Below are 21,541 nucleotides of genomic sequence, written 5' to 3'. Positions count from 1 at the left end.
TAACTTGGTAAATAGTTACAAATAATAATTATTTTATTTATTTCATTAGGTACCGCAGTTATCTACTGTCCTATTTCATGTTATCGGAATTTTTTTATTATTATGTTATCAATATTCTTTCCTCCGAAAATAATAAATATTGGTCGAGCTTACATAGTTAAGTAATTTATGTGTCTTTCTTAACAAACATTTAAGTTACTTGAGATCTGATAATATATTTTAAAACACATCCTTGTTTTTCTTAGAAAAAAATAATAAACTGGTTTAGTATACTTAGTTGTAAAAAATAAAGGATATACTTATCTACCTACCTTAAGCGTAAAATTATGCAAAGTCAAAAAACCTATTTACTAAGTTAAAATTAAAAATAAGAACAACTTTTAAAATCTCGCTATAAGGCTATTACCTACTTACTTACAGGAGGAATTAACAGATAAATCTTATTTTAATAAAATCATACTAATTCAAGACACCTTCATAAATTATTACAAATACAACATAATAAAAATAGTCATTACATTAAAACTACCTACCTAATACCAAACGGTTTTTACATAAGCAATGTTATTTAAAATAATTAACTATTATATTGTGGTATTACAACACTCTTAGTTATAAAAGTTATAAATACCTGTCAAATTAAAAAAAAACCATTTTCATAGTCAAACATGTAAAGGAACGTAACTATGTCTGAAACGAACGGATTTTGAATTGATTACACAAATTGTATCGAATAAATCGCTATTTCCATTCATTAAAGTCCTCAATCTGACACCCTTCAATATTCAAACACTGCACTGCCTGGCTTTCAATGAGAGCTTATTCTTTAAAGTTTTTCCCCATTTAAAGTGCCAAACGTAACATACGAGTGTCTATGGAACTAATCCTAGTGTTTTTTAGTAATTCTTAATTTGTCTCCTTGGAGAGTGGTATTACAGCGTCACGCTTTAGAGCCAATCAAAAATTACTGCAGCCTTCATAATTATGTCATAAATGAACGTTTAATTTGAACAAATTATGCACACTTTATAATGATTTGTTTTAAATACGAACCATTTTCCGTAATTAATATTTTACTAATGATTTAAAATGTCCAATATAACTAGGAATGCAGAGCAATGATAGATTTGACTCCGTCGGGAATAATAAATGATCGAAGCACGAATCGCGAGCATAGCCTGTTGCCACCAAAATCCAGAGAGCGGCCTACGTAACTTTCATTCAGTGGAAACACAGCAAAAGTAGTCAGTTATATTCTGAGAACGTATTTAATAGTTTGGTCTGTTTTTTCGCAAGTGTAATAAAAATCTTCGTAAAAAACGCGTGTGGTAGGTACCTACATTCTTATTACACCCTTAGCTTCCTTATCGACTAGTAATACCGCCTCGAATATACTATTGTTTAATTATTTAAATTAGTTTAAACTTCAAAACCAAGGATAAAAAAAGTATCTAAATTTTTTAAACAAATAATAAAAGAAGCAAGAGATAGGTCGTAGCTGATCATTTCCTAATCATCAATAGCTGTCCACAGACGAAAGACTTCCTAGCAATAGTGCCAAGCTGTCTTCCAGCGGGACAGCTTGGCACTATTGCTAAATAACCGTAGATACATCAAAATTCAAAAACTCTAACAGTGCTAAAGCGCAGTAGTACTAGATAACTAGACTAGGTGTTTATGAATTCGGACCCGAAATATATACATATAGGTATGTAAAGTATATATAATATATCCTTTAAATATATCTTTGTCATTCTTTTTTAAAAATAACATCGGGTGTATCGAATGAAGCGCAATCGGGAAGTACCTTGATTTAGTGCTCGCAAAATAATTATTTGAAGGTGCAACATGGCGGTTGGCGCGCGTACTAACAATGCTACTCATTCTACACACAGCGAACAAAAAAACATAGAAATCGCCCTTTCTAGCGAATTGACTGATTGGTACCGTAGGCGCACGTACCATGAATTTAATCGCAAATACATGATTTGTTCTACTGTATGTCATACAGCCAGCCAAGACCAGCCGTAATTGGCCGGCAGTTAATCGTTCAGTATTGTGACTAGCGAACTAAACTCATGCGGGCACACTTCATAAGCCACTCCCACTGGGGCTATGTTTTCGTTAGGGACCATTTTGAGCAGTAGCTATTCTTTGGTTTTTTCGTTCGCTGGCTACACAGTACAAGCTAAAATATAATAGTTATCTTTCTTTTAATAGGATTCAGATTCAACTTGTTTCTTTGCGTTTATTACTTATACCGTGTCTATAAAACAATCATTAATCGATCTTTGTAAGGAACACCGTAAAAGAAGTACATTTAAATGATGGTGAATCAAGAATATTTAATAATAAAATATTCGTGTCGTTTGTCAATAAACAGAAAAGAAAATTAGGAAAATCCAAAGGAACAACCGGAAATTCTAAAAAAAAATATTTCTATGGGAATCGCTACTTCGTATTACTTTCAATAGACGACGTTCTTGAGGTGTACGAAATTCACCAGGGTCATATTGTTTTGAATCAAACGGTCGATTCGATTTATGGCATTCGGTTTCAAATTAAAAAAGTTACTTACTAGATCAATAAAAATTGAACTATTGTGTAAGATGTACGTACCCTCAATGTACCTATTGACTATTTCATTCCATATAAATATATATTTATAATAGAAGTAATAAAATAGGGCTGATATAAATCTGATTTTATACTTTATTAAAACGAGTATGAAAATAACGGAACAGGTCAATCTTTGTGTTAGATATTTTAATTGTGAACGGCGAACGCTTTAAGCGAAGTCACTCGTTTGAATAGTTGGGTAGATTCATGATAATTGCATATCAATGGAATTTTACCTATTAAGTAGCTTCAGATTGATTAAATATTAAATATGAAGTAAATTGGAACACTAGTAACAAACACGCTTCAAGCGAAAAAGAGTAAACTCTTGAAGAAAGAAACCTCGTAGTTTATTTCCGTAATGCTTGTTCAGTCAGTTATGCCAGCAGCAGCGGTGCACCGCGCCAACAGCGAACACATCGGAGCAACCAGAAAGCTTTGGCGACCAGAGCCTTAAGCTGAAGGCTGACATTTTATTTTAACTAAATTTCATCAAGCTTGTGTTGTTTTCAGTCACGTTCTTTATTTGTTTTTTCTCTACCGAACTCCAAAGAGGATACAAATAGTGCAATATATTGTTTTAAACTCACAATGACAGTGGTCGAACCTTTGCGCGCGTAACTCATGTTGGCTGCTTGATTTAAATCATCTCAACCTTGTCGCCACATCGATGTCGCTTTAACTTTGGTTGATTTCTAATTGTTCAATATTAAATACCTAAGTACTCACTATATTTAATTATCTATACCATGCCTATTCCGGAGGTTGCGAAAGTTCAATCGTAAATCCTATAGAACTTAAGCGACACGCCACCGCACTACCTATCGAAAATTTTGACTCAAATTAAATCTTCGTATTTGTATAATATGGCTTACCAACATCCGATCTGACTTGTTGTCGGGGGTTGGTTATGGCATAAGTATGAAATGAAATACTTGTTCTAATTTAAATCAGTATACCTACGTAGCGTCGAAGTTTGAACTCTTATGTGTGTAGTTGTAGTCACTTCAGTCAGACACATCATAGGTCGCGAGGCGTGTTGTCTGTGTGGCCGTGCCATAAATAATCGTTATAAAGATATTGATGTAAGAAATCAGTAACGAAATGTGTATTTAAATAAATATTGAATTGTTTATTTACAAATTGTATGTGTATTTTCTAGAAAATAAATAAAATAAAGTAAATAGACTTTTATTTTCATCAAACATAATTCCTTACTGTTCCGTATCCTCGTTGGGATTTTAAAAAAATATCCCAAATTCCCTGTTATCTAAAAACAATAAAACATAAAAAACTCAATTCATTCATATTTGTGGTTGTCATTAAATGATTATGATATATTATTGATATTTTATATTGAATACAGTACCAGATTGGTAGACTTCACACGCCTTTGTAACATTATGGAAAACTGTAAGTTTCCTCAAGATGTTTAAATAAAAGGGCACAAACGCACATAGATCTGAAACGTTATTGGTGCGTGCCGGGGATTGAACTTGATGACAATTAATGTGATTTCTTTGAAATTGGTGTTTCTGGTAATTAAATATGAATTTTAAAGTAAATAAAACAACGATTAATATATTTACAAAATGATATTTATATTTACGTTTGAGAAAGGTCTTAAAGATGTAATACATACGTATTTCTGTTTTCTAAACATTTACTACTCACAATAATTAGTTAAAACTCTAAAAGATTAAACATAGTAATTGTTTTGAGCGAATAATGCCTTTGTATATCATGCCAAAAATATAAAATAAATGTCAACTTTTCGAGGCACTTTCTTTTCCACTTTCCAACATTTCTTAAAAACTACTACAATAAGTTCATACAATAGTAAAGTAAGTTAAATTCGTAATAACTATTTTAACATTATATTACGATTGAGTAAAGCTACTTCCATTAAATTACAATTTAAGAGATTGCGTCTATAGTATTACATCCAAATCCCCGCCATGCAGAAAGCAAGCGTGAAAACACACTATAATGTCACTTCCAATACAGATTCAATATATTTCGGTTCCGCCCAGTTACCTACATTGATGCAATACTATTGACAAATGTATAATGATTATATTCATAGAATTAAGAACATACAGGAGGCAAGCGGCCCAAGACCGTGGATTGTGGAACTCCCTACAAAAGACCTATGTCCAGCTGTGGACGTCCATTAGTTGAAATGATGATGGTAAACGTATAGAACATAAGGGGTAAAATAATAACTGTAAACCAAATGCTAAGTGGGATGAAGTAAGTGGGAGGGAGTAACGGCCAGTTTGAGAAACTCTACTAAAGTAGAATGGTTTTTATTGTTTCAATATTAATCGTGTACTCGGTTTCTGTATATTCTTAATTCTGTGATTTTATTATGCTTCATTTCTATTGTTTAATATATTAGTTACCTTAAATACGAATATCGTAAAAATTAATAATTATTTTCTATTTATTGATAGAGAGCTAAATAATAATTAATTAATGTCCGGTGGTAAAGTCTATGGCAAGGACACTAATCGTGAAAAATACATTTAGATTAAAAACATTCATTACTTTTAAGTATTCTAGTGGTCAAAATAGAGTAATTGTATAAGTATAATTTCGTAAGAAAAACATTTATTTATTAACAAAAATACATTCATTTTTAATATAAAATAAAACTACCTGATAAAATTGTACGTGTCGTTTTTTTAAAAAAAGTTGTAAATATAGAAGTACATTTAAAATGTAGATATTTTTAAAATAGAAGAGCTATTTCATCATATCAATACATATAAGGATAGGAAGGTCCAAAGCGAATCACACCCATACTGACTCCTGACTACAGACATATATGTATGCATAGTTGTTGGGTACACACTTAAGAAATTATGGCCAAATGCAAAAAGAGAAGCCTCTTTTCTTCGTAATAATAATAGCAAAGTCCACTAGTCTTGCCTTGGCAGTCTTGGGAGGGCATTTGGCAATCAGCGTGTTAAATGCTGTGAATTTGGTCTCACAACCATAATAAGTAAGAACATGTAAATTTCTAGTTAATTATTATAGTATTTAAAAATTTCCATGGCATATAAAGTTCTGCTAGGTGCCATGTGCCTACCTTAACAATATATTTTAAATTTTATCCAATATAATATAATATAATATGTATAGTTACAATTTTAACTACATGAGCTCGTTTCGAGACAATATAGAGAGATAACAAAGAGTCTCTATCTTGTCGTGCATTTTCAGACACATGCTAAAGAACAAAGATAGAACGAACGAACGGGGCTATTATAAAACATATTACCTTATGCTTACACACAACCTATGCCAACGTTTAAACCAGAGATTCTCAAAGTGGTCTAGACCCCCCAAGTGCATCATACATCCTCAGGCTGACGGCTTACATAAGGCTTGACGGGAGTTAAAATTGGCGTACAATAAAAATTCAACTTGAATTCAATTCTCACAAGTTGTTAGTGATGATCCACGATAATGTAATGTAATAAAATACAAGAATGATGTCATGGCATTACCTATTAACGTAGGTAGATAAACTTCCTTGGTGGAAAAAATCTTGGTGAAGTTTTGGTGAATTTTGTCAGGCTGTATAACGGCGAAAGATGGTCGTATTGCGACTTATCATTATTTTGAAACTTCTAATTTTTAGCAATTTTTTTATCATCGTGTATTAGACAGTTTTATTCAAAAAAATTATGTTTAACTACTTGCATAGTAGTATTGGGTTTTGGGAATATAGTACAAATGTACAGCAGGGGGTTAATTTTACGTGTTTTACGAGAAGAAAAAGTTTGTGAACCTCTGGTCTAAACAACAAAAAGGGGTAATTAATGTAAACAAACTTTGACTATATACGCGTCGAAAAGTATCTTTACCTTTATCTTTACTCACTAACCGAATTTAGTTTAGTCTATCCTTTTCTTTAATCTGCGCCGAAAATACCTACATAATTATAATAAGTAATATCTTATTGTATAAAATTGCGCAATATTCCAGTAAACTTTAAGATATTTACACAGCGAATGGTTTCGCTCGCCCCCACCCACTAATTAAATATTAATTGTGACGTGAATACAATAAATTTGGTATAACGAATGAAGGATAGAAAATTATACGCAATCATCATCATCGACCGATTATAGGCCCATTACAGCGGCAAGGAATGAAACTTAGGCCGTAGACCATCAAATGGCCAAGTGCGGATCGGTCTCTACACGACTTCAAAAACTGAAGGCCACGATTTTCTTAACCGTTAAAGACTCAAGTCCTTCCGAAAGAAAGGCTCAACTCTATCACCGCTTCTCATCTTTATACGCAATACGTATACAGAACATAACTAATTCCACATCAACCGTCGTTTCACCAACATCAATAAAAGATAACTACGTTATTGTTACACCACAGATGAAGGACTGAAATACCTCACAGGACAGAGATACATCCCAATTTGTAAGTATACTTTTAAGTAATCCCGCCGACATTAACGTCTTTAATATGCCATTGATATATTTATAGAAAAAAAACAAAAGCCCAACTTTCCCAAGATGCTTACAATATTTTTGGTATGATGAGTCTATTAAAGCGTCGCCTGCATCGGTTGGACGAACATGACGTCATCATTATACTACTAATACATTCCTAATTTAAACTGCGAATATTTAAGGTAGCCTAACTATTCTAACATTGGTAACGCGCGGTGCAGCTAACAATATTTTAGTATGATGACAGATGGCGCTCGCTTTGAATATACCTGTCAGGCGACCCGTGTCGCCTGCGTTGTCTTTGCCATCGCTAACATTAATTGGTGGAAAATTACGTCATTACTATACCATTGATACATTCCTAGTTTAAACATCGAATATACAAGATATCCTCAAGGCTGTAGCCAAACTTTATCAACATCGGTGACGCGCGGTGCAGCTTATATTACTTTTGGTATGATGACAGACGACGCTCGCTTTGAATATACCTGTCAGGCGACCCCGTAGTGTCGCTTACATTGATTTTGCTACCGCTAACATTGATTTTGCTACCGCTAAAATTGATTGGTGGAACATAACATCATTATTATATTAGTGATAAATTCATAGTTTAAACATCGAATATTTAAGATATCCTCAAGGGTGTTGCAAAATATTTCAACATCGGTGACTGGCGATGCAGCTTACAGTATTTTTGGTATGATGACAGAGGGCACCCGCTTGCAATACCTCTGCCAGGCGGCCCCGTAGCGGCGCCTGCATCGGTTGTGGTCCCGCCAGCATCGATGTAGGAGCACCACTATGGTTATCAGAGCTGGTGCCGCGGCGATCAGTTGCCGGGAGAGAATACCTTGTGGGACAGAAGAACAGCATTTAAGACTAAAAGCTAATATTGATTTCTTTTTATTCCACTACAAGTTAACCCTTGACTGCAATCTCACCTGGTTGTAAGTGATGATGCAGTCTAAGATGGTAGCGGGCTAACCTGTTAGTATGGTAGTCATACCCCTGATTGGTTTCACACTAAATCGCCAAGCGGCACATCTTTGTCGGTAGGGAAGTAACACAAGAGGGATGCCGTGGCGGTTTTTGGTTTGGGTATACCCCCTTTTGAGGGGGCGAGTCCCACATAACCTCCGTCCTGCCCGAGTGTCGGAGGTAATAAAGCTACACCTCACCAAATAAAAGAGTGGAAACTAGCCACGGCCGAAGCCTCCCACCACACCCGATCAGAGAAAATACAGAAAATATAAATTCCCAAAAATCTTTCGGCTCACTACAGAAGCACGAATCTCCGTATGAGAAGGGTTTAGGCCGTCTACCATGCTGGCCAAGTACGGTTTGGTAGACTGATATATCGCGTTTTTTTTTTTTAGAACGTTTAAAGGGAAATAACTTTGTCATAAACGATTTTACCGAAACTTTAACCGTTTAGGCAGCACACGCATCGGAAGTTCTTAAAAGAAGAAAAAAATGCCTATTTTAGAATATTCTTCATCGTTGTTATGCTCATCGTAGCTTTAGTTTTAAGTTGACGAATTTAGTTATCGCCATCAACTCACTTCTATGTCATATTTTACATGTAATGTACGAATCAAAAATCTATGTGCTTATTTGAATAAAGAAATATTTGACTTTGACTTGGACTTTGACTCATAATAAGCGTGATGATATAAAGCCTGTCTCGATAAATGAGCTATCCAACAATTTTTTTTTTTCTAATCGGACCATTACTTTTTGAGATCATCGCGTAAAAGATTAATTTCTAGCTTCAATGGAGAAGATCTGAAACACGGCGCTGGAGAAGTCCTGTAAACTATATAGCCTGCCATTGCAAACAGAATAAAGAAATAAAACTATAAACACGAAAACCTTTCGCAATGAGCGAGGCTAATACCTCAAAATGAAATTGGTTGAACAACTACTTATTAAAGTTAGATTAAAAAATATAAAATTACCTGGTATTGCCAAAGCTGCATGTATCAATATGTCCCCCGCATAGTTAGGATGCCGTACAATACCCCATAGATTAGAGACCAGTAGCTTCTTGCCGTGAAATGTTGGCATCGAATCTAAGTCTGAAAATAAATTATCTTGATTAAATCAAACAATAAACTTTTAATAATCCTTTGAAACAAAGTTGGGGCACATAAAGATAAAATAATAATTACCTAAAAATATCTAATGCTACTATTAGTACTATTATAGGTTACACATTATGATATATACTAAGTATTAATTGCATTATAATAAGGAAAAAACTTAACAAAGGAAAATAATGTTAGGGTTTTCTCGACTGCCGACTGGCGTAGTGTGCAGCGACCCTGCTTTCTGAGTCCTAGGCCATGGGTTCGTTTCCCACAACTGGAAAATGTTTGTGTGATGAACATGATTGTTTTTCAGTGTCTGGGTGTTTATCTGTATATTAAATGTATTTATATGTATTATATCCCTAAATATATTCAACAGCTATCTTAGTACCCATAGCACAAGTTACTCTTACTTTGGGGCTAGATGGCAATGTGTGTATTGTCGTAGTATATTATATTAATATTATATATTTATATTATACATTTATATTATACTTACACATCAGGCTAGGCTGCAGTGGATTTTTCCTGAATTCATATTTTATGGTGTTACTGATAACCATTATGCTGACACCAAGCAGAAAGAGTGTGGAAGCAGCTATCAGAGCATTAGTTGTCATTTTTATATCAGCATCAGCCACATATTTAGATATAGTTGTGAAGAAAAACGGATATAAAGCGCTTGAAACAATCTGTAGGTACCCTAAGCCTTCGGAATGCCAATAGAATGTTGCCACAACTTTTTTCTCTCTCATAATGAAATATAAAGCATAAATTATTTGCATCATAGAGTACACAAGTATTGTTGGCTTAAATTGCACTTTATTAAGAACATTTTTAAGCTCGTCTAATGAGATATTATTTATAATTTCTTTCTCTTGAAGAATAATGCCATGTTTGAAGATTAATACTGAGAAAAAAAGCTGAAAAGTTATAATATACATAAGCATTCCGGTTAGAGCCACATAATATTAACATCAAGAAAAAACATCAAGAAATGGTTACAACATTGAAATCAACAATAACAATACACTAGAACTCTTTTGTACACGTTACCTTATCTTAGAGCACTCGAATATTAACAAAAGCGACTTTATTGCAAGTTTAAAACTACATTGCATCTTATGGTCTATAACAACAAGTGTACGCAGTTGTAAAAACAAATGTATGACTTGCATCACGTATGTGTTGCAGTATGGGACCCGTTGTTCACTGATAACTGTTTTCTTTACTTAAAGTGTATTGTTATTAAGATTTCTATGCTTTACATAATAAATATAAAATAAGAATGTATCTTTTTTTCATGATTATTGCATGGTTATATTTAAACACTTGTGCTACTACAGAAATTTCTATATTATCTATGTTATATGTTAATTGTGAAGGCCTACAATAATTTATCGACTCAACACCATTCTAACACCTCTTCAAAGCCAGTTAAATTCAAAACAAATATTGTAGTACAATATTTTATCAATTCTCAATATGCAGGACTATCATAATTTCATAGAAATCTTGAAAATAAACTGTTAATTATAAGATATAGTAGCTTATAGCACTGGTTCTGGAGTAGAACGAGCAGTGCGTTCACTCTAGGCATCAGGTAGAAAGAGAGATGTGAGAGAAAAGTGAGAATGAAAAAATGTAATTGTTTGCAAGTGATGATATTTGCAAAATTCTGCATGCTTTATATTTGCATCATTATTCTCTCCAGTCTTATAGTCAGGGTTTCAGAGCATAGACTTACCAAACTGCTCCGATGCAATTTGGTGGGCTTTAGTGCTTACTGTCACATGCTTGTCATAGTAAACTGGACGATTCCAGTTTACTATGACTAGCATGTGTGTTTCCTAACTCCCTAGCATTTCTCACAAGAAAATCTCAATGCTAAACAATTTTTGGCCTGATCAGGGAATCAAACCTGGGGCATGTGATCAGGTTATGAATTTGTTAACCACTAAATCACTGGCAGCAATTTGCAATTTAATTTGATTTTTGAAAAGTTCTATTATTGTTTATAAACTAAATACAATTTATATCAAGTGGAATTATTACCCGAAAGAAACTATTTCACTCTAAAATATACAAGAGCATAGGCTGGTACAAAATAATATACTTACAGTGCTGATATTAGAGACTCTTGCTATCCAAAGCTTAACATTTACTCCCAATAGAACAGCCTGAATCTCTCGTCCAATGAAGAAATCATATAATGCATATCCAGAATTACCATATGGATTCAAATCATTGTCATCAACTTTGCGACTCTTCAAGAACATTATCAACGACAATATTACAGCCAATATGTAAGAAACAGTGGCCATTGGCAAATATGAGTTCAATGAACTGTCATTTTTCAGTATGCCGTAGTAATCTAGGCCAAACAGTACATTTAATGTACAGAAACTTGAGAACAATGCATTGAAATAACACTTTCTACCTCTGTCATCAACCTCTTTGGTACCAAATACAGGTATAGACAGAAAAATTGCTTGTATAAGCAAATTACTGACTATGAATACTGTTGATTGTACATTAAACCATATTGACATAGATTTGTATAACAGTAGATCTTTGAGCGTTTTGTACGAGCATGCCTTTGAGCAAGACATGAGTATGTAAAATACTGTCAGTGGTATTAATGTATATAAAGCTGTAGCTCCCGCTCTCCCAGCAAATTCAAATCTGTTGCCAAATTGTGATGTTAAACTTGGTAACGGAGTAGCAAGCTTTCTTGTCACAGACTGTGATTTACTTCTTTCGTTCAACAACATTTCATCTTCCTCATCTGAATACGAACAAAGGGACTGGCTTATTGACTTGCTCACAGATTTACTTGGTGATTTAGTAAAGCTACGTCTTATACTATCTGATATACTATCACCTACATCCTTCAACCTGCTAGACCTCCGGGGGGCAGTCTCTTCAACAGTCCTTCTGTTCCTTAAACTGGTCATAATTCTATCATCCAGCGTGTCTCTAGTCTCTAATTCCTCTATACCATTGAGGCCTTCCGATTTAAGATCTGTTTTAAGAAAATCTGTTTTTGGCAAAGAAAAATCAGAGATAGAGTAAAAATCGGATTGCCGAATTCGAGTACTACGCAGAAGCTCAATATTGGCTGATACGTCTCTTAGTTTAACTTCGACTTCTTTTTTTAAAGTTGGTCGCTTTGACGGAGATTTTGTTATATTTTCCTTAACATCCTTGGTTTCCTTTAATTCCTTAGTTTCCTTAACGCTTCTGGACGGCGATTTACGCGCAGGATATTTCGGCGCAGGCTTCCTACTAGGTGATTTGCGAGCGGGTGACTTTTGAGTCGAACGTGCCGCAGGCGAGCTCTTTCGGTTTCTGGCGGGAGACCGAGTTGGGGATATTCCTTTTCGTGTCCTCGGTGGACTCGGTTCAACTATACTCTGCCGCGTCCGACCGCTTCTTGTTTCCATCATGATTACACCACACAACCAGTTAATCAACTTTTAATAGCTATTATTTGCTATAATTAACTCATCACCACACGCAAAGATTTCCCACTAAAAAAATAACTTATCGGATGTCATTGCATTAAATAATAGATATAAATGCGCACAATGCACTGAACTCAAAATGCAATTAAATCAAAATATCGGAATTTTTAATGTAAATAATTCACAACAATCAACTCATTCAACAAGAAAAACGAACGCCGCCGTCGCGAGTGGTCGCAAAGCGTCAACGACGCTCGAAAAAATTTGAAAAAAAAAAGGCTGTGATTGGTTATAGTCTGATGGCGGTATCTCGTAACGGACACGGAATATTATATTTGTTGTCCTCTTTTTCCATAGAGTGACAAAGTGAGAAGGCTAGCCTAAAGCCTTTACTCACTAAGTAACTTAATAAAATTACTATGTTGGCATTACTTTAGTGTTGACATCGCAAAATTACACAATGAGTTCAGTACACAGATCAAATAAAATTGTAGGTACTACTTTGTCTAGGTAGGTATTTTACATCACTTTCACATACTGGTGATGTAGGATCTTCTAGGGCGGCTCTTTATTCACCATCGCCAAGCCTAAATAAATACTAAATAATAATAATTATTATTAGGGTACCTACCTATGCCAGTGAATATGCGATTTAAAACGTATTATTCGACATGTCAGCGTTTCTGAATTTTAAATATGACCTCTCGTCATCCCATTAGACACGACACTGAGTGGAAATTGAGATTCATATTTGTTTAGTTTACCGGGCTCGCACGCATGGAAATCAATGTAACGCAGCTTTATATTTCTATTTTCAGACGTCCGAGCCTCGCTGTATTGATTATTTAATGCCAGGCGCTCGTTAGGGAAGGGAGCGCTGTTATTCAACATAGTATCCAAATATTGGTATTGTTTGATGGCTAGGTTTGAGAATTAGGCTTAATATTATGTTTATGCAAATAATTACGAGTAGCTACTTACCAATTTAAAATGTGAAAATGATGAGATTACAAACCAATCTTTTATTTTATTTATTTTTTTGGTAAATACTACGACTTAAGATAGATCACTTTGTAAAAACAGGTATAGGTACCTTGATATCAAATGTCTGATACAAAAAAGGGATATAGGCTACTTTTACCCTTTGGGAAATAGATTTTCATAATTCTACTACTCCGCCATTTCTTATTTTTTTCCAAAATAACAGCCACACCTACACAAAATCTTCTGAAGTTTCAAGTTTCCGAGATAATAGTAAGTTTTACTGGTGCTTTTCAGCGTTTTTTTTTATCCACCACAAAGCTAGCCCTTGTCTCTCACCTTGATGTAAATGCTAATGAAGTAAGATATGGCAGCGGGCTAACCAGTTGGCAGTTATAAACGTTATATCGCTGTGAAGCACGTCTTTGTCGGTACCTATCGTGGTAACTAGCCACGGCCTTAGAGCCTCCCACAGGAACAAGTGCTCATACATAACGCATAATTTGATAGACAGATAGAGACACTCATCGCATATTTCTTAAAGGAATTTCGGATTTCATTTAACCGCTTAGCAACTAATGAAAAAGTTAGTGAATCGGGCAACAGACCAGAGAAAATTCTAAAATTTTAAATTACTAAATTGCCTTTGCCGGGAACCGAGCCCGGGACCCTGGCGCTAGGGAAGTCTTTTTTATTTATTGCTAGTTGCCACAAGTAGAGTTCTTAACTGCAGTCCAATAAGAATCTTTATGGCCTACACTGCAGTCTCACACCCCATTGATAGTAAGAAATGATGATGGATATGGAGATATCTTAAACTTATACCTCAAATCTATTTCCACGTGGCATCATACCGGAACGCTAAATCGCAGGCAGCACGTCTTTCTCTTTAGGGTAACCACAAAACCAATCCGGTGCCGCTCAGACAAAAGAAAGTTCTCCCAAAATGCCCCCACTAGTGATCAAACCGCACACTTACAAACCACAGCTCTCACCACTTGCGTTATCGTGAAAATTCTTCCAAAAATACTATTAAAATTCGCAGTAGGCTCGACTCGCGTAGTTTATTCGCTATTTCAACTTCGCAAATTTTCGCAGAAGACAAAAACTGTAAACATAGGCTGACAAACTTAATTTAAAAATAAAACAAAATAATTACATATTTGTAATTTTCAAAATATATTTATGCATTTAACAATTAAATTATAACTAGCCAAACAGTGCATATTACAAACACAACACAGTGCCCATAATATTAAACATCTTATTACAAATTTGAATCCTTAAAACAACATTGAGACCACCATAAAAATTATATTTATTTGTGATGATTTTAAAACCCATAGTAACTCTTCACCAGTACTTTTCAAGTGATTTCACCAAATCCAATGGATCAGTTTTAGGACCATGTCGTTCAACTGGATTCCCATTCTTGTCGATGATGAACTTTGTGAAATTCCATTTGATAAAACTTCCCAAAGTACCTCCTTGCTTATGCTGAAAATTTGTAAAATATGACATCTTAACTCAATTTATTCATAATTTGTCCGCTTAAAAAGCTAGGTAGATGGGGACCTATGCCATTTATCAGGACTAAAACAGAAATCTAGATGGGTTTAACCTATAAAACCTATCTAAAATTGTGTGATACAACAAATACTGGTAAAACCTTGCACATGCATAAAAACCAAGCATGCACAAGGTTTGAGATATTCATCCTATATATATAGGATCATTTCCTTATGCATATATGGAGTTCACACCACTTTAGAACCGAATACAAAACCAAAAAGAACATTTTAAGCACATTATGTTTGTAACTAAGTTACGCAAAAAATCAAAACAAAAGAACTCAAGGTTACAAAAAAATCAATAAGATACCGCTGGCAAGATTTTAATGAATATTTAATATGACTCATAGGTTTTTCTAGGAACTACTAATGACTTTATATTGATTTTCAGAATATGTGGACAAACATGAATGTGGAGTAGTTAATTTTACATACTTTATATACATTTGAATAGATACATCATTCAAACATAAAAAATCAGCATTTTATTTAAACTTTGGAAAAGTAGTTGATGGATTAACTTACAATATTTTACACATTGCTGCATATCTATTTAAGAGAGTTTGATTTTACATAGTAAAGTTCTACGGGGATATGTAAGTAAACCAAGCACTTACCTTCAAAAACTTCCACAATGGGTTTGCACCATCACCATTTACATCAACCTTCTCAAACATGTCAAATTTGACTTTGCGGTCACTTGCAAAACAAACTATATCTTCTGAATTGCCTGGTTCTTGGCCAGCAAACTGATTGCATGGGAATGCCAAGATGCGCAGACCTGTTAACAAGTCCAGAAGATGGGGGTACAGTTAAATTGAGGAAGTAATTATTATTATACAAATGTTATATATACTATTATATCATTATTATATATACTATATATAATTATTATATATACTATTTTTTATACAAACTTTTCCATGAACTTCAAAGGTGCAACAAAAAACCAGATTGATAATCAAAGACCTATTTCTGGTAGTTATCTTTATCATTCAAAATCTTTAGTATCTGTTAAGATGTAAAATTTAACTCAGTTTTAGTAAATTAGCATCAATTAACCCTGCAATTACAAGGTTCTGAGATGGATTCCTAGGTCTGGCCAAAAATCCTAGGGATTGCAAGAAAAACTCAGTACCTACTGGCTTAGAGTAAAAAATTTCCATCCCTTTTGTTGGGTCAGCCAGCAAAGCCCAGTTATTATAATTAGTATGTCTCATTCATCATTAAAGTCTGAAACCTTAGTGTAACTCTTAAGGTTGATTCAGACTTGAGCAAAAGTTTAAGCAAGACAAAGTTATGGTTCAACATAAATCTGTCTCATTTTGAGACAACTTTGGCTGAGCTAAGTATGCTCTATAGATCTCAGACCTATTCTGTGACTGAGGCTTTTTGCATATAACATAAGCTAAAGAAATAAATGGAATGATGTCTGATAATTATTACCTTTGCTTTCAGCATACTGATCATACAACTCATTCAGTTGTTTGTAATTATTCGCAGTTAAACCGCACTGTGAAGCGACGTTAACTATGATGCACACATGACCTTTGTATACGTCAAGTTTAACTTCTTCACCTTTTATGTTTTTAACTGTAAACTCATGAACACTAGTAGCACTTTTGTAGTCGGGATTATTTTCTGCCATTTTGCTGTAATCGGAAAATATTTACTTGGTTATTGCCTCGCAATGCGATAAGATAATATTATCTTAGATAGACTTGCTGAAATCGAGAAAGAACGTGAAAAAACGAAGAAATCAAGTTGCAACCCCTCATTGTCATTCAACTGTGAAATGTAAATAAAACGAATGTGACAAACACAAATTAAATGACAGAGCCGGTAGCCGGTTGAGTTATGTAATATAGAAAACAAAACAATCAAGCAATTTTAAAAGTACTTTCGATTCATACATACAGTGTACTTAGTTGCACTCGAGTCAAACAAAATAAGTTTCCGAAAGTGGGCACGACTAGCCTGGAAATCGCCCTAAATCCAATTGTCATGATTAGTGATTATAGTGACGTGCGAGTGGTGGTGACTAACCTTGTTCCTCAGACACAAACACTGCGTTGCGCCTATGGAGGGTAGAGGTAAGGAGAGTCATCTGTGTATATGAAAAAGTGTCGTCAAAATGTATTAAATTAGGATGGCGCCACATTTGCATCAGGGTAACTCTTAAAAGAAGCGCCAAATATAAATATTGTTAGAGTAGGCTTGAAAAATAAACAAGGAAGTATGGAGATACAAGGAAGTAAGGTTATATTTAACACAATATTTAGTACAACGTAAGTTGTTGAAATTCTCAATAATTAACTACTTTAGTCTATAATGACATTAAATTTTTTAACTCGGCATACTTCAATTCATCTACGATTGCTACATTCATACCATACCGTGTGGTTCCACCAGCGCCATTGTGGAGGATTTTTGAACTGTTATTTAGCGCATACACTGGACACTTTTTCAACTTTTCTCCCATATAAGATGACTCTCCTTACCTCTACCCTCCATAGTTGCGCCGCATATAAGTCATCTACATGCTCAAAATATAACCGGGATTCATTTTACCAGGGCCTCATTAAGTTAAACATCCCACTTCCTACTTCCGTTGACATCCTCTTGTCGATTAATGAACATATAAACTTTTTTCCTCATTTATCCTATTGTATGATATTAAGTTGTAAATAAGTAGCTAGTTTAAGTATTCCATATTATTAAATTATATTATTATTAAATCCATATTATTATACTATTTAATCCTTTCCTGATCCTATTAATTCTTTTCGAAATTCCGTTTCCTTTTTATAAAAAACTTAGTTTTTTTTTTCAATGTAGAAAGTTTCCTCGTTTAAAAAAAAAAGTATAAATAAGAACAACACTTGACCACAGAATAAGCAATTGACTATGGTTCTATCGCTCAGCGCGCAGAACCAATAAACCAAAAAGAAGAAGTTATCTACACTCTATTTTTTCGTAAATGTCTTATCATGTAAGCATTCTTTTAAAAATTACTCTTTAGTGTAAAATACAAAAAAAGCATCCATTTGTACAGTGTATCTCTTTTTATTTATTTCAACATTTTTGACCTGTTTGCCCGGCTTACTTGACGCTTTACGTCGGCCGTACAAGGCACACCTCAGATTTCGTGGTATAATACTTACTGCGCCATCTGTGTAATGCTGACAGACCGAAATATGTAATTGAGTTTACTCGTTAGGTAGGCACTTGCAGTGACTTGAGTTTGCATTATTTAATCTAAAGCACTTAGTAACCTGAGATAATCTAAGGAATCGTCTTGATCCGATTGGAACAAAATATGGCAGCCCTAGAAAACAATAATATACGAAATACGTAAGTTGTCGGTCTTTGGCAACGGTAAAGTTGTTTGGACGCTGACTTTGTTATTGTGTAATTTCAATATTCATAAAATACATTCTTCAATATATTGCATTAATTTGAATGAAAAATACAAATAATTTAACAACCTTCGTATTTTGAAACAATAATACTGTTTAACTAGGTTTTTACAAATATTTAAATTCTGCGTGTGTTGATATCCTTGCTGCAACACATATTGAACCGACCGGACCTCTTAAATGGTGGGTCTCGCTGCTACCAGTACCAAGCAGGCCAACAGGCGCAAAATTAAAAACCTTGAACCTCGAGCTCTTTTTAAAATAATGCAAAAAGACCCAAATTTACCAGCCAAATGCCCTAGAGCTTGTATTTAGTAATAGTTTTGCTCACGTTTGGCCATTCAAAACGGCAAAAAGGCACACTGCCTTGCTGTGGTGGTTTCGATGACTTTTTGATTTTATTAAGTACTATCGTACCCAGCCTGCTTCGCCGGGCTAGATTTGCTTTTTTTTAAACAATAAACTTAAATCAATAAATTTTTAATGTAAGTCTCATAATATATTTATTTCTCTCCGTATTCGTTCTCTTCTCGAGCGGGTGAAGATCATTATCTACACCCATGTACACCCAACAATATCATCATAGTAAATAAAAGCTGTATTTGACAGATTGACAGTTCAAAAATAGGAGTGCTCCGATCGTCACCAAACTTTACAGGATTTCTCGCCAGGTCAATCCGGAGATTCCCTTAAAGTTTCATTGAAATCGGTCCAGCCGTTTCGGAGCCTATACGGAACATACCCACACACTTTCTCTATTAAATATATATATATTGATTATTTTAGTTCAGAGCGAGTACATAGGTTATTTTTATTCATAAATGATTTTATTGTATTTTCTACCAGTGGAAAAAGGAAATATACCGTCCGTTTCTCATTCAACGAAGACGTGGCTGTACGGTGATATATCTTTGCCTTTTCCCTACGGAGAACCCTATAGGAAACAGAAAAAAATGACACATGTCAAAACATTATTGATTCTTGCCGATTGCGCATTAGTCAAGCGTTTTCGATTCACGAAAATTCTAAGTAAAAGCAAACGATATCAGTAAAAGCGATTTTTGGCAAGTTTTGTTTTTTAGTAAAATGGCTTTCTTAATTACTAACATTTGCAGGTGCTTGTGCTTGAGGTCTCATCGCAACGGACTCAACGCTGTACAAACTGCGTCTTACCATGCGAATGTAAGTTTGTTTTTCATGTGCAATGTCAAGGTTTATCGATTTTGGAACTTACGTGATGATAAAATTGAAATTAAGTACTGAGCGGTGTAAGTTCTAGCGGCTGACCTTTTTTGAGGGAGATTAGTATCTAAATTGCCTGTACTCTGAGTTTAGATTGTGTAAGAAAATAAATTTCATAACTTTGTACGCATGGTTTTTAGGTCATACCTGTATTTCATTTGGTGTTTGGGGTATACTAAAGGATGCTTTACGATTTCAACGAGTATTTAGTTATGTTGCAATTCAGTTTAAATTATGAATATGTCCTTTTTAGGATGAATTTTACAATTTTTTTTCAATATACGTTTACAGTGTATGTAATTTTTCTCGACACCATATTTTGCAAATTGTATACATTAAGTGTTTATCCATCCATTCATTTATTCTACACAATATCACTTCAATGGCTACGGCTACTGTCCATCATTACCCCTTATAGTTATTGCACTTTACTCTAAATTACATCATCAAAGGAACAATATTTAGCTAAGATTGTACCAATTTGACACTGGATAAACAAATTGTTTTTGTTTTCAGGTCATTGACCACTATGAGAATCCACGTAATGTTGGTTCCCTGGACAAAAAGGACAAAAGTGTTGGCACAGGTTTAGTTGGTGCTCCTGCTTGCGGTGATGTGATGAAACTGCAGATCAAAGTTGATGAGAATGGAAAGATTATTGATGCTAAATTCAAGACTTTTGGCTGTGGATCTGCAATCGCTTCAAGCTCCCTTGCTACGGAATGGGTGAAAGGCAAGACAGTTGATGAAGCTCTAAAACTCAAGAATACGGATATTGCTAAGGAGCTGTCGCTACCACCTGTTAAGCTACACTGCTCTAGTAAGTATCTGTATTGCAATGTGGGTTTAGAGCTTGCAAACATGTGTGTGTTGCCACGCTTTAATGATTATTCTTACTATAATATGTATGTGATATTAATAACGGCTGTCTCTTACCATACTCTTCAAGTCACTTAATTGAAACAACAACTATATTCTCCATTAAAATAATACAATAGTATAATAGTTATTGTCAAAATGAGTTCTTTTATAATTTTGGGAAAACATTAGGAGTGGAATCTTAGGATTTCAAGTGTTCAGCAATGTTTTAGTGGAGTAGTAGTTGCCTCAGTTGGTTTTCATTGTTCATCATCATAATCAGGGCGCAGGTATCAGAATGAGAAGTGTATAGGCCATAGTCCACCACACTGGCCAACAACGGATTGGTAGACTTCACACATCCATGCGACCATTATGGAGAACTTTTAGGCATGCAGGTTTCCTCACAATGTTATCTTTCACTGTTGAAGTTAGTGTAATTTAATAGGGTACACACAGGAGCATTTAATGGAAGTACCCTTAAATGTGAAGCCAAATTAGTGAGATCCTCGATTAGTCTGAAGCCAAAGCTTTACCTACTAATGTTATCACCTCTTCCTTACATGTTCATTGTAGTTCAAATATTTAAATTTAGTGTCATTGTCCACAGTGCTTGCAGAAGATGCCATCAAAGCAGCTCTCTCAGACTACAGGATCAAGCAACAAGCTAATAAATAAATGTAACTTATGATGGACATATTGGAACAGATCTGTGATGGCATTGAAAATTGTGGGGGGGTTCGAATGATTAGATATAGTTTAGATGTTATCAATTAGACCATTGTATTAAACATTAAATAGATTGAAAACTTT

General features: G+C 34.4%; 3 protein-coding genes across 3 annotated transcripts; 1 reads left to right on the top strand and 2 right to left on the bottom strand.

The window, feature by feature from the left end:
- Window positions 1-4,199: 4,199 nt before the first annotated feature.
- Window positions 4,200-12,893, bottom strand: LOC120629725 (delta(14)-sterol reductase TM7SF2). The gene is made up of 4 exons (XM_039898728.1): window positions 11,311-12,893; window positions 9,690-10,113; window positions 9,059-9,178; window positions 4,200-7,950 (listed from the first exon to the last, which is right to left on the bottom strand). The coding sequence occupies exons 1-4, from the start codon at window positions 12,637-12,639 to the stop codon at window positions 7,784-7,786; spliced, it is 2,040 nt and encodes a 679-aa protein (XP_039754662.1). The 5' UTR covers window positions 12,640-12,893; the 3' UTR covers window positions 4,200-7,783.
- A 1,900-nt stretch (window positions 12,894-14,793) lies between these two features.
- Window positions 14,794-17,260, bottom strand: LOC120629726 (probable phospholipid hydroperoxide glutathione peroxidase). Its single transcript, XM_039898729.1, has 4 exons — window positions 17,127-17,260; window positions 16,656-16,861; window positions 15,827-15,990; window positions 14,794-15,135 (listed from the first exon to the last, which is right to left on the bottom strand). The coding sequence occupies exons 1-4, from the start codon at window positions 17,213-17,215 to the stop codon at window positions 14,992-14,994; spliced, it is 603 nt and encodes a 200-aa protein (XP_039754663.1). The 5' UTR covers window positions 17,216-17,260; the 3' UTR covers window positions 14,794-14,991.
- Window positions 17,261-19,589: 2,329 nt separating this feature from the next.
- On the top strand, window positions 19,590-21,465 carry LOC120630173 (iron-sulfur cluster assembly scaffold protein IscU). Its single transcript, XM_039899328.1, has 3 exons — window positions 19,590-19,810; window positions 20,387-20,690; window positions 21,339-21,465. The coding sequence occupies exons 1-3, from the start codon at window positions 19,715-19,717 to the stop codon at window positions 21,404-21,406; spliced, it is 468 nt and encodes a 155-aa protein (XP_039755262.1). The 5' UTR covers window positions 19,590-19,714; the 3' UTR covers window positions 21,407-21,465.
- Window positions 21,466-21,541: the final 76 nt, after the last annotated feature.

The sequence above is a fragment of the Pararge aegeria genome, chromosome 15 (assembly GCF_905163445.1).
Source record: "Pararge aegeria chromosome 15, ilParAegt1.1, whole genome shotgun sequence".
Taxonomy (NCBI): Eukaryota; Metazoa; Arthropoda; class Insecta; order Lepidoptera; family Nymphalidae; genus Pararge; species Pararge aegeria.
The sequence above is the reverse complement of the archived record's forward strand: the minus strand, read 5'-3'. Positions and strand labels throughout refer to the sequence as shown.